Below are 14,254 nucleotides of genomic sequence, written 5' to 3'. Positions count from 1 at the left end.
TAATGGCTTTTTCCTGGCAGAGTGGCCTCTCAGCCCATCTTGATACAGTACTCGTTTCACTGTGGGTATTGACACAATCTTACCAGCTTCTGCCATCATCTTCACAAGGTCTTTTGCTTTTGTCCTTGGGTTGATATGCACATGTCGGACCAAAGCACATTCATCTCTGGGACACAGAACCCATCTCTTTCCTGAGCAGTATGATGGCTAGTCATTGCCATCTTGTTTGTACAAACTTGTGTATAATTGTTTGTACAGATGAACGAGGCACCTTCGGGTATCTTAAAATTGTACCCAAGGATGAGCCAGACTTGTGCAAATCCTCAATTCTCTTCCTGATATTTTAGCTGATTTCTTGAGACTTTCCCATGATGCTACACAAAGAAGCAGTGTGTTTCAGGTGTGCATTAAAATACACCTACAGGTTTGTCTCTAACTCAGATGTTGCCAAAAAAAAACAATTATCAGAAGCTTCCCAACACATGACATCAACATATGGGCAGTTCAGAATTGTTTAAAGGCATAGTAATCTTGGTGTATGTAAAAGTTTGACTTTGCAGTAAGTAACAAAAATGCTTTAAAGCATTCTCTCTCTCTAGTTATTCTGGTATTTGGCAAATAGTAATAATTATGGTAATCCTAATTGACTAAAAACAGGAAAGGTTTATTCTGATTTCATGTCAGATATTGAGGAAAACATGCATGTGTGTCTCTTTATATAGCGTATTGTAATCTTCTGGTTTCAACTGTAGTTGTTTACATGGCTACTCTAAATAAAACATGGACATTTATGACTGAATCTGCTTTAATCCACAGATTACCGCAACTTAAAATTCGACCCTGAGACTGCCAACAAATACATAGCAATATCACATGAGAACTGCAAAGCCGCACACAAAGAATGGTTCCGGGCAAATGATGTGGAAGATTCCCCAAACCGATTTGGGGAATGGAATGTAATGTGCACTGAGGGTTTTTCTGAGGGAAGTCACTACTGGGAGGTTGGTATATCCACCTACTTTGTAGATTTAGGAGTAGCGTATGAATCCTTGAAACGTACTAGGGAACAGGAAAATAAAATTGGACATAACAGTTCTTCATGGAGCTTGCAGCTGCGTAGTATGCGCCAGTCTGTTTGGCATGACAAGAAAGAAACTAAGCTTCAGTCATCAATGTTCCCAGAGATTGGCATTCATCTTGACTTGACAGCTGGCAGTCTGACGTTCTACGGAGTTAATGATGGTCGCCTGCATCTTCTGCATTCTTTCTCATGCCTCTTCTCTGAGAAGGTCTTCCCAGTTTTTTGGATTGGAGAAGATGCAAATGTCACTCTCCGCACTATCCCAAATTCTGAAATGGATGCTGAAAACCAAGGCTAATGGGATTAGTTTGGATAAAAAAGATTCTGTGCAGCACGGAATTCTTCTCCTAATGTTTGTGTGGGTGTTCTGCCACACTCCTAAAACATACAGCTAGGGAATTTAGATTGTGAGCCCCAATGGGGACAGTGACAATAATGTCTGTAAAGCTCTGCTGTATAAGTGGGTAAAATAAACACTGTAAAGGCTAGGTTCACACAACAGTTTTTCTCTCATCCTAGAAATTCTGGACGATTATACTAATTACCCTCTGATCAGAGTGTACTCCGATTCTCTCAGATATGGAAAAAAAAATCTCCCTCTTCTCCATTCTGTTAGGCCGTGAAATTGGACCGGACCAATTTGATGTCTTCCAAGTGCAGTCTGATTTTTTCCTCCGCCCATAGCTGAGTGCAATACAAATTGGAGGCAAATCGGGCATGTTGTGAATTTTTCCTTGGACTGACTGGTTCCAAAGAAAAAATCCGACATGTGCACTGCCCCAGGATAAAAATAACATGGGGACAAGTGCTAGCCATCAAAAAGACAGATAGCACTCGTCCGGTTTTTACATTCATGTGCACGAGCAATAAAAATAACACCATATACTGTATCAATTGTTAGCTTGCGCTATTTTAGTAATTAAATACCTCTCAGTCCAGTCCAGCCCTCCTGGGGATAACAAGACAGCCCCTTTCCACGTGCCTTTTCAGGGCATATGGACTTCATTGGGCAGGAGTCCTCATCCGGCACACCACATCTGCCATAGCGGAGAGCTGCTAAGAAAGCTCGTCTCCGAGATATGTATTTTGGGGTTGGTGGCCATCCAGTTGAATGGCTGTAATGTAAAAATACATTTTCTCTGAAGCCCCAGACTGTTTTAAAGCTGCAACTATGAAAGTCCAGTCCAAGACTGAATACTGGGCAAGTTTTTAGCACAAAGTATATCATTCAAAAACAAATCTTTACTATGGTAGGAAAATACATCTCCAGAGGGAAAAAAAACAAATAGGGTGTAATAATGCATTAAGGGAAGAGATATGTGCACACAAAAGTGTATTAAATTCTGAAGAAACATAACTAATTGTCAGAAAAAGTGCACAGCGCCAAGGAATGAATGCAGATATGACAATATGAGTTCATGTCAATTGCTGTCAATACGGGGCAGTGGCAGCGAGCGTGTTAAAGAGAATCTATCGCCTGCTTTTGTTACCCCATCCTAGAACAGCATGATGAAGGGTCAGAGACCCTGATTCCAGTGATGTATCACTTACTGAGTTGCTTGTTGTAGTTTTGATAAAATCCCTATATTATACGCAGTAGATTTACCAGTTCTCTGAATGCTGAGCTCTATATAACCCTGCCCACACCACTAATTGGCATCTTTCTGTGTACACTGTGCATAGGCAGAAAGCTGCCAATCAGTGGTGGGGGCGGCGTTATTTAGAGCTTTTGAATATGGAGGACTATTGTCAGCAGGTTTACTAGTCCTCTAGTGATGATCTCCCGCTCATAAAACAGTGATTCTAAATCTATCCATTAGCTAGTGTCTTGTGCCATAAGGCGAACCCCGTGACCACAGGGTGCTATGTCACATGGGAAGGCGCCGTTGAAATGCAGCAATGCTGGGCAGGAAGGGGGAGACGTATATGCACAGCTGCAGGCTTCTAGAGAATGGACAATCAATAGCATAAAATAAACCTTACTAAAAGAAGCAGATAACAGCATGTGAGATGGATGAGAGCACAGATTGTCATATTTATGTCATGTAAATACCCTTTGATCAAAAACATCATCATTATTCTAAAAGAATAATGTAATGAAAAAGGAAATATGGAAAAAAATGATGACTAAAATAAGTATATGATGAACGAATGGATGCAATGATTAGATTACAATGTACATGATTGGTGAAATAAATACATGATAAATGAATGAATGCCATTGTCTGGCTGGCTTCCATTAAAATTGGTCTAGTCTTCATGAGAGAACCCTTTTAAATCACAATATTATTATTTTATGCTTTTTCATTACGGTATATGCAATAGTTGGAAATCTAGAGAAAGATGTGAGAAGTCATCCCTCCTGGATATTTCATTAGACCGGCATAGATCTTTTATTTTTTTATTATTATGATTGATTCACTTACATTGCTTTACAGCAGAAAGTGATTGATAAAGTGTTGTGGGCATGCTCTGTGACATGTGCAGAGGTCGTTGGACATGGGGGGGGGGGGGGCAGGTCAGCTGTGTCTATCAATGGTATGATTCCATAGTCCCACATTAAAGGGGATCTGCATGATACAGCGGGTCACTAATAGCAGATCGGTGACGATCCGACGCTCCCACTGATCAGCTGTTATGTGCTCGGGTAGTTCCATTGAAAGTGTAGTGTCCTCTGCCGGTTCCTGCCAGCTCTGATTCACCCTGCCTACAGTTTGGGCAGTATGAATCAGGTGACAGGATCCCTGTTAATTGTGAATACTATGAGGCAGGGGAGTTCAGCATCAGAATGTTCATGGGTCTTATGGAATAAATTAGTTATGTTAAGGAAGACATCAGGTCAAAAAGTGGCAACTTTCTGCTGATTACTTGATTATTCTGTTTTTTCTCCTTTATTCGGTATTGCTTGAATTAATATACATTCAATATATAGATTTTTTTTTTTACTTTTTCCCAGCTATTTTAAATTATATTTTATTACCATTTTCAAATTCCATAATGAGATTTTGATTATTTCTGATTTTATATTAAGATACTTGCATATAACTACTTGCAAAACAATAAAATCACTGACAGGTGAAAAGGAATACTGATTATACTGTTCCGGTGGTATGGCAAGCGGCTGGATGTATTAGGGCTCATACTCACTTGTGATTGACTCGCTCGATTCTCGGTCTCTCGCATGAAAACCTGGCACTGCCGCCAGCACTCGGACTGGAGCGTGCGGTTACATGTATTTGTATGCAGCCGCGCGCTCCGGTCCCAGTGCCGGCGGCAGGGCCGGGTGTTCATGCGAGAGACTCGCACGAGAATTATGCGAGTCTCTCGCAAGTGAGTATGAGCCCTTAGGCAAAGAGTAAACAGCCATTTCTTGAAGCTGATATTTTAGCAGCTGGAAAAATGGATAAGTGTAAGGATAAGAGCGACTTAAACAAAAGCAAATTGTGATCACTAGATGACTAGAACACAACATCTCCAAAATCACAGGTCTTTTGGAGAGTTCCCTGTAGTCAGTGGTTAGTCCCTGCCAAACAGTGGTCCAAGGAAGATCTGGTGACCTAATGCTTATTGATGAACGTGGGAAGCAAAGCCTATCCCTTCTCGCACAATCCCACATAAAAGCTGCTGAAATTTCCTGCTGGCTATGATAGAAAGGTGTCACACGCCATAGAGCATCTCATCTTGCGGTGTATGGGGCGATCTAGGTGCACACCAGTCAGAGTGCTCATGCTGACACTTAAGTCTACATTGTGCACATGATCATCAGACCTGGACCATGGAGCAATGGGAGAAGTGGTCTGTTCTGATGAAGTGTTTTCCTTTATATTATGTTCTGTGCAGGCAGTGGCATAACTAGAGTCCATTGGACAGTGGTGTGAAATTTGGACCTGGTCTCCACATGTATGGGCCCTTGTAGCGTTCTAAATCCTATAAGGACATACATGTTTACCCCCCATACCCCATTCTGTACTAATGTCCCCCATTCTAGGCCCTTCCTGGAATATATGTCTCATCCTGATGTATACAGTGGGTAGGGAAAGTATTCAGACCCCTTTACATTTTTCACTCTTTGTTTCATTGCAGCCATTTGGTAAATTCAAAAAAGTTAATTTTTTTTCTCATTAATGTACACTCTACACCCCATCTTGACTGAAAAAAAAAAACAGAAATGTAGAAATTTTTGCTAATTTATTAAAAAAGAAAAACTGAAATATCACATGGTCATAAGTATTCAGACCCCTTTGCTCAGTATTGAGTAGAAGCACCCTTTTGAGCTAGTAGAGCCATGAGTCTTCTTGGGAATGATGCAACAAGTTTTTCACGCCTGGATTTGGGGATCCTCTGCCATTCTTCCTTGCAGATCCTCTCCGTCAGGATGGATGGTGGACAGCCATTTTCAGGTCTCTCCAGAGATGCTCAATTGGGTCTAGTTCAGGACTCTGGCTGGGCCAGTCAAGAATGGTCACAGAGTTGTTCTGTAGCCACTCCTTTGTTATTTTAGCTGTGTATTTAGGGTCATTGTCTTGTTGGAAGGTGAACCTTTGGCCAAGTCTGACGTCCAGAGCATTCTGGAAGAGGTTTCATCCAGGATATCCCTGTACTTGGCCGCATTCATGTTTCCTACAATTGCAACCAGTCGTCCTGTCTCTGCAGCTGAAAAATACCTCCATAGCATGATGCTTCCACCGCCTTGTTTCACTGTTGGGATTGTATTGGGCAGGTGATAAGCAGTGCCTGGTTTTCTCCACACAGCTTAGAATTATCACCAAAAAGTTCTATCTTCGTCTCATCAGACCAGAGAATGTTATTTCTCATAGTCTGGGAGTCCTTCATGTGTTTTTTAGCAAACTAAGCGGGCCTTCATATGTTTTGCACTGAGGAGAGGCTTCCGTCTGGCCACTCTGCCATAAAAGCCCGACTGGTGGAGGGCTGCAGTGATAGTTGACTTTGTGGAACTTTCTCCCATCTCCCTACTGCATCTGTGGAGATCAGCCACAGTGATCTTGGGGTTCTTCTTTTCCTCTCTCACTAAGGCTCTTCTCCCTTGATTGCTCAGTTTGACTGGACGGCCAGGTCTAGGAAGACTTCTGGTGGTCCCAAACTTCTTCCATTTAAGGATTATGGAGGCCACTGTGCTCTTGGGAACCTTGAGTACTGCAGAAATTCTTTTGTAACCTTTGCCAGATGTGTGCCTTGCCACAATTCTGTCTCTGAGCTCCTTGGCCAGTTCCTTTTGACCTCATGATTCTCATTTGGTCTGACATGCACTGTGAGCTGTGAGGTCTTATATAGACAGGTGTGTGCCTTTCCAAATCAAGTACTATCAGTTTAAATAACACAGCTGGACTCTGATGAACAAGTAGAACCATCTCAAGGAGGATCACAAGGAAAAGGACAGCATGTGTCTTAAATATGAATGTCTGATCAAAGGGTATGAATACTTTTCAACATGTGATATTTCAGGTTTTTTTTTTAATACATTTGCAAAAATGTCGACATTTCTGTTTTTTTTGTTTTCAGTCAAGATGGGGTGCAGAGAATGAGAAAAAAATGAACTTTTTTGAATTTACCAAATGGATGCAATGAAACAGAGTGAAAAATTTAAAGGGGTCTGAATACTTTCCGTACCCACTGTATTTCCTGTGCTCATCCTGAAATATAGCGCCCATCCTGATATATATGTCCTCCATCTTGAGCCCCTTCCTGGTATATATGTACTCTATACTGGGTCCATTCTGATATAGAGTTCTGGCAAAAATTAAGAGACCACTGCAAAATTTTCAGTTTGTCTGATTTTTCTCTTTATTGGTATATTTTTGAGTAAAATGTAAATTGTTTTTTTTATTCTATAAACTACTGACAACATGTCTTTGAATTTCCAAGCACTAAATTTTGATTTTATTTTCAGAAAATTAGAAATGGTCAAAATAGCAAAAAAAAAATGCAGTGCTTGCAGACCTCAAATAATGCTAAGAAAACAAGTTCATAATCATTTAGAAACAATAATACTAATGTTTTAACTCAAGAAGAATTCAGAAATCAATATTTTGTGGAATAACCATGATTTTTAATCACTGCTTTCATGCGTCTGGGAATGCTTTCCACCAGTCTTTCACACTGCTTTTGGGTGACCTTATGCCACTCGTGGTACAAAAATTTAAGCAGTTCTTCTTTGTTTGATGGCTTGTGACTATCCATCTTCCTCTTGATTACATTTCAGAGGTTTTCAATGGGGTTCAGGTCTGGAGATTGGGCTGGCCATGACAGGGATTTGATGTGGTGGTCCTTCTTCCACACATTGATTGACCTAGCTGTGTGGCATGGCGCATTGTCTTGCTGGAAAAACCAGTCCTCAGAGTTGGGGAACATTGCCTGAACAGAAGGAATCAATTGATTCTCCAGGATAACCGTGTATGCGGCTTGATTCATACGTCCTTCGTAAAGATTAACCTGCCCAATTCCAGCCTTGCTGAAGCATCGATCATCACCGATCCTCCACCAAATTTCACAGTGGGTGCAAGACACTCTGGCTTGTATGTCTCTCCAGGTCTTCGTCTAACCATTAGATGACCAGGTGTTGGCAAACTTCAGCCTGGCTCTCCTATGCTTCTCATTGATGAAAGGCTTTTATCTAGCTTTACATGACTTGAGCCCTGACTCTAGGAGCCTGTTACGAACTGTTCTTGCGTGCACTTTACCCCAGCTGCCGTTTGCCATTCCTTTTGTAGGTCACTTGATGTCATCCTGCGGTTGCTGAGTGACATTCAAATAACATGACGGTCATCCCGGTCAGTGGACAGTCATTTTCGCCCTTTGCTGGTCTGTAGCTTCGTTGTCCCCAATGTCTGCTGCTTGACCTTGTTGTAATGGACTGCTGTCTTAGAAATTTTAAGGATGGAGGCAACATGTCGCTCACTGTATCCCTCTACTAGTAAAGCCAAAATTGAGCCCTACTTTTCCTCACTCAAGACTTTTATTTTCACCTCCTCTGGCATGGGTAAAAGTTATTTTTTCAGTCTTATTACTTTTGGGCTATCACTAGCACTTGTTTTGCCATCCAGCTTGTCCTATTGCAAGAGGATTGTGAACACCACAGCAGGGTTTTTTATTCTTTCCTTTGTTAAATAAGATTTGGTTCAGGTGATCACCTAATCAGAAGCACATTAAGTAGAATGAGGTGTACTCTGGTTGGAATTCAACGGACACTGCAATGGAATGACTGTCAGACATGTAGAGGAGCTGATTTTTATAAAACTGTGCAGTGGTCTCTTAATTTTTGCTAGAGCTGTATATGTCCCCCATTCTTCTGCTGTTAATATGTCCCCCATTCTTCTGCTGTTAAGGCAAAAAAAATTTTTACTCCCCTTCCTCTGCTCCAACGACTTGCGGTGTCCTCTCCTGCAGCTGATTTCCGTGTGGAAGCGAAGGGCAGCACATGACGTCACTGCCATGTGCCGCCAGTAACTTGCACACCGACGTCAGCTGCCAGCATCTGATCGGCCGTTGGAGTGGCATGTATTGCAGTGCAGGGACCCTGCATGTCCCTGTGCTGCAATGCATTTTAGCTGGATGTGTATCCTCGGGACGCAAACTCAGCTGAAATATGTGCTGGTATCGGCAGGCCCCCCTCCCACACAGGCCTGGTCATGGTTGTGAAGGTAGCCCTTATGTCAGGAAAAAATGGAACCAGTGTGAATCGTGGAAAGAAGGCAAACTGGTGGAGGTAGTGTGATGTGCTTGATGTTTTCCTGGGAAACCTTGGGTCATTCACATGGATGTTACTTTGGCTCATACCCCCTACCAAACATCATAGCAGACCAAGTAGATTCCATCGTAGTCACAGTGTTCCATTCCTCTGGAATGGTTTAAAGAATTCAACATCTAATTTTGGTGTCCACTTGGCCTTTAAATTCTTCCAATCTAAATTTAATTGAGCACCTGTGAAATCTGGGAAAGCACATTAAATCCATAGAGGACCCAGCTTTCAACATGTAGGACTTAAAGAGGTTTTCTAAAGTTAGTATCTTCAGATCACCGGTCCTGGACTCTGGCAGCTTGTTTTCCTAGGGGCAGTTTACTCCTGAAGAATGAAATCAACCGCACTCTTAGGCTTTGTGCACACGTGTAGAATTGCCGGGGAAATTTCCGCAGCAATTCCACAACTCCCTGCCGTGGGAATTCCGCGTAATTAGCTTGCAGAATGCTAGCGTTTTCCAAGCGATCTGTAGCATCGCTTGGAGAACTGATTGACAGGTTGGTCACACGCATCAAACATAGTGTTTGACAAGTGTGAACAACTTTTTACTATTGGCTGCCTATGCAGCAGCAGTAGTAAAAAGATCTAATGTTAAAAATAATAGTAAAAAAAAAACCGTGATATTCTCACCTTCCGGTGACCCCCGCAGCGTTCCCAGGCCTCAGCGCTGCTCTCGGCAGGTCCCGTTCCCAGTGATGCCTTGCGACAATGACCCCAAATGACGTAGCATCTCGCAATACCGCTAAGTCATCACTGGGACCGGGCGTCGCCTGGGAACGCTGCGGGGGACTCCGGAAGGGGGGAATAACACGATTTTTTATTTTAATTCTTTTTCTCCTCTCCTGCAAACCCTGGGTACCATCCGCACATTTTCCGCTTACCTTGCGCATGGTGGGCATACATAGCCACATGCGGAAAATAAGCGGAACAATGCATTCCTATGTGTGCGGAATCCCCGCAATTCTGCAAAAAGAATGAGCATGCTGCGTATTTTTCCGCAATCCGATTCCGCAGCGGAAAAATATGCAGCATTAGCACAGCATGTGCGGAATGCCATTGAATACAATGGGTTGCGGATTTTTAGCGTTTACGCCGCGTTTTCACTGCAAAAACGCTAAAAATCCGCAATGTGTGCACATAGCCCAAGAATCACTATTAATACTTCAAGTAGCAATTCTCTTTAGGCTGAGTTCACACGTGGCGTTTTTTTCGCGTTTCCGCGGCGGTTTTAACCGTGCGATTTTGCCGCGAAAAATAAGCATCCCATGCATTCCTATGGGATTCCGCAATGCTGTGCTAATGCTGCGATTTTTACCGCGGCGGAATCGCTTCGCGGTAAAAAACGCAGCATGCTCATTAATTTGCGGAATCGCGGCGATCCCGCACCCATAAGAATGCATTGTTCCGCTTACTTCCCGCATGTGGCTGTGCACACCATGTGGAAAGTAAGCAGAACAATTGCGGATGGTACCCACGGTCCGGAGGAGAGGAGACTGTCCTCCGGGCTTTGGGTACCATATCCCTGTAAAAAATAGAATTTAAAATTAACAATATTTTTTTTCTTACCTTCCGGCGTACCGCGCAGCATTCCCGCCTCTCTCCACGCTCCCGGTCCCAGTAATCCTTTGCGAAAATGCCCGCGATGACGTCAAGTCTCGTGGGATCGCGAAGTCTCGCGGTCATTACCACACTATGTTTGACGAGTGTGACCAACCTGTCAATCAGTTCTCCAAGCGATGCTACAGATCGCTTGGAAAACGCTAGCATTTTGCAAGCTAAATACGCTTGCAAAATGCTAGTTTTTCCGCGGGAAAATCGCGGGAATTTAAAATGCGATTTTCCCGTGGAATGGAATTCCGGAATTCTCGCGGTAATTTCCGCGAGAGTTCCGGTACGTGTGCACTTAGCCTTATTTGTGTAACAAGCACAAAACACGTGGTAATTACATGTAACACATAATCCTGATAAAAATATAGGTCGTCTTGTGATGACACTTCCTGTTTAAAATAACATCAACGTGTACTTGTGTGTGGCAAGTTCGGCATACAGAAGCCATGGGGCAACCATCCATCGGATGCAATAAATGTCAGTAACATTGCCTACAATTGGTGTCCGTGAGCAGCCAGATGGCTCCACACTGGACATGGCATCGAACTGTAGACATCCCTACACTGTACGCGGCCCCGCACTGTAGACACCCCCGGACTGTACACGGCCCCGCACCATAGACACCCCCAGACTGTACATGGCCCCGCACCATAGACACCCCCGGACTGTACACGGCCCCGCACCATAGACACCCCTGGACTGTACATGGCCCCGCAGTTTAGACACCCCCGGACTGTACATGGCCCCGCACTTTAGACACCCCCGGACTGTACGCGGCCCCGCACTTTAGACACCCCCGGACTGTACGCGGCCCCGCACTTTAGACACCCCCGGACTGTACGCGGCCCCGCACCATAGACACCCCCAGACTGTACATGGCCCCGCACCATAGACACCCCCAGACTGTACATGGCCCCGCACCATAGACACCCCCGGACTGTACACGGCCCCGCACCATAGACACCCCCGGACTGTACACGGCCCCGCACCATAGACACCCCCGGACTGTACATGGCCCCGCAGTTTAGACACCCCTGGACTGTACATGGCCCCGCAGTTTAGACACCCCCGGACTGTACATGGCCCCGCAGTTTAGACACCCCCGGACTGTACGCGGCCCCGCACTTTAGACACCCCCGGACTGTACGCGGCCCCGCACCATAGACACCCCCAGACTACATGACCCTGCACCTTAGACACCCCCGGACTATACATGGCCCCGCACCATAGACACCCCCGGACTGTACGCGGCCCCGCACTTTAGACACCCCCGGACTGTACGCGGCCCCGCACTTTAGACACCCCCGGACTGTACGCGGCCCCGCACTTTAGACACCCCCGGACTGTACGCGGCCCCGCACCATAGACACCCCCAGACTGTACATGGCCCCGCACCATAGACACCCCCAGACTGTACATGGCCCCGCACCATAGACACCCCCGGACTGTACACGGCCCCGCACCATAGACACCCCCGGACTGTACATGGCCCCGCAGTTTAGACACCCCTGGACTGTACATGGCCCCGCAGTTTAGACACCCCCGGACTGTACATGGCCCCGCAGTTTAGACACCCCCGGACTGTACGCGGCCCCGCACTTTAGACACCCCCGGACTGTACGCGGCCCCGCACCATAGACACCCCCAGACTACATGACCCTGCACCTTAGACACCCCCGGACTATACATGGCCCCGCACCATAGACACCCCCGGACTGTACGCGGCCCCGCACTTTAGACACCCCCGGACTGTACGCGGCCCCGCACTTTAGACACCCCCGGACTGTACGCGGCCCCGCACTTTAGACACCCCCGGACTGTACGCGGCCCCGCACCATAGACACCCCCAGACTGTACATGGCCCCGCACCATAGACACCCCCAGACTGTACATGGCCCCGCACCATAGACACCCCCGGACTGTACACGGCCCCGCACCATAGACACCCCCGGACTGTACGCGGCCCCGCACTGAAGACACCCCCGGACTGTATGCGGCCCCCCACTGAAGACACCCCCGGACCGTACGCGGCCCCGCAGTGTAGACACCCCCGGACCGTACGCGGCCCCACACTGAAGACACCCCCGGACTGTACGCGGCCCCGCAGTGTAGACACCCCCGGACCGTACGCGGCCCCACACTGAAGACACCCCCGGACAGTACGCGGCCCTGCAGTGTAGACACCCCCGTACTGTACGCGGCCCCACACTGAAGACACCCCCGGACCGTACGCGGCCCCACACTGAAGACACCCCCGGACCGTACGCGGCCCCGCAGTGTAGACACCCCCATACTGTACGCGGCCCCACACTGAAGACACCCCCGGACTGTACGCGGCCCCGCAGTGTAGACACCCCGTACTGTACGCGGCCCCGCAGTGTAGACACCCCCGGACCGTACGCGGCCCCACACTGAAGACACCCCCGGACCGTACGCGGCCCCACACTGAAGACACCCCCGGACCGTACGCGGCCCCGCAGTGTAGACACCCCCGGACCGTACGCGGCCCCACACTGAAGACACCCCCGGACCGTACGCGGCCCTGCAGTGTAGACACCCCCGGACTGTACGCGGCCCCACACTGAAGACACCCCCGGACAGTACGCGGCCCTGCAGTGTAGACACCCCCGTACTGTACGCGGCCCCACACTGAAGACACCCCCGGACCGTACGCGGCCCCACACTGAAGACACCCCCGGACCGTACGCGGCCCCGCAGTGTAGACACCCCCATACTGTACGCGGCCCCACACTGAAGACACCCCCGGACTGTACGCGGCCCCGCAGTGTAGACACCCCGTACTGTACGCGGCCCCGCAGTGTAGACACCCCCGTGTAGACACCCCCATACTGTACGCGGCCCCACACTGAAGACACCCCCGGACTGTACGCGGCCCCGCAGTGTAGACACCCCCCGTACTGTACGCGGCCCCGCAGTGTAGACACCCCCGTACTGTACGCGGCCCTGCAGTGTAGACACCCCCGTACTGTACGCGGCCACACACTGAAGACACCCCCGGACTGTACGCGGCCCCACACTGAAGACACCCCCGGACTGTACGTGGCCCCACACTGAAGACACCCCAGGACTGTACGCTGCCCCACACTGAAGACACCCCCGGACTGTACGCGGCCCGGCACCGTAGACACCCCCGGACTGTACGCGGCCCGGCACCGTAGACACCCCCGGACTGTACGCGGCCCGGCACCGTAGACACCCCCGGACTGTACGCGGCCCGGCACCGTAGACACCCCCGGACTGTACGCGGCCCGGCACCGTAGACACCCCCGGACTGTACGCGGCCCGGCATCGTAGACACCCCCGGACTGTACGCGGCCCCACACTGAAGACACCCCCGGACTGTACGCGGCCCCATACTGAAGACACCCCCGGACTGTACGCGGCCCGGCACCGTAGACACCCCCGGACTGTACGCGGCCCCACACTGAAGACACCCCCGGACTGTACGCGGCCCCGCAGTGTAGACACCCCGGGACTGTACGCGGCCCCGCAGTGTAGACACCCCCGGACTGTACGCGGCCCCACACTGAAGACACCCCCGGACTGTACGCGGCCCCGCACTGAAGACACCCCCGGACTGTACGCGGCCCCGCAGTGTAGACACCCCCGGACTGTACGCGGCCCCACACTGAAGACACCCCCGGACTGTATGCGTCCCGGCACCGTAGACACCCCCGGACTGTACGCGGCCCCACACTGAAGACACCCCCAGACTGTACGCGGCCCCGCAGTGTAGACACCCCCGGACTGTACGCGGCCCATAAACACACGTGCACCGGCACTTCCTG

At 48.3% G+C, this 14,254-nt stretch overlaps 1 protein-coding gene across 1 annotated transcript in view; it reads left to right on the top strand.

Moving 5' to 3' along the window:
• The window catches only part of TRIM65 (tripartite motif containing 65), an 86,135-nt gene extending 82,838 nt beyond the window's left edge, over window positions 1–3,297 (top strand). The window contains exon 6 of the mRNA XM_073587914.1: window positions 817–3,297. Coding sequence (XP_073444015.1) covers window positions 817–1,379 — 563 coding nt within the window. The 3' untranslated portion in view covers window positions 1,380–3,297. The remainder of the gene's footprint in view (window positions 1–816) is intronic.
• Window positions 3,298–14,254: the final 10,957 nt, after the last annotated feature.

Source organism: Dendrobates tinctorius, unplaced genomic scaffold, assembly GCF_039654945.1.
Source record: "Dendrobates tinctorius isolate UK_male_01 unplaced genomic scaffold, ASM3965494v1 ptg000103l, whole genome shotgun sequence".
NCBI classification, from domain to species: domain Eukaryota; kingdom Metazoa; phylum Chordata; class Amphibia; order Anura; family Dendrobatidae; genus Dendrobates; species Dendrobates tinctorius.
Note: the sequence above shows the minus strand (reverse complement) of the source record. Positions and strands in the feature narration are given on the sequence as shown.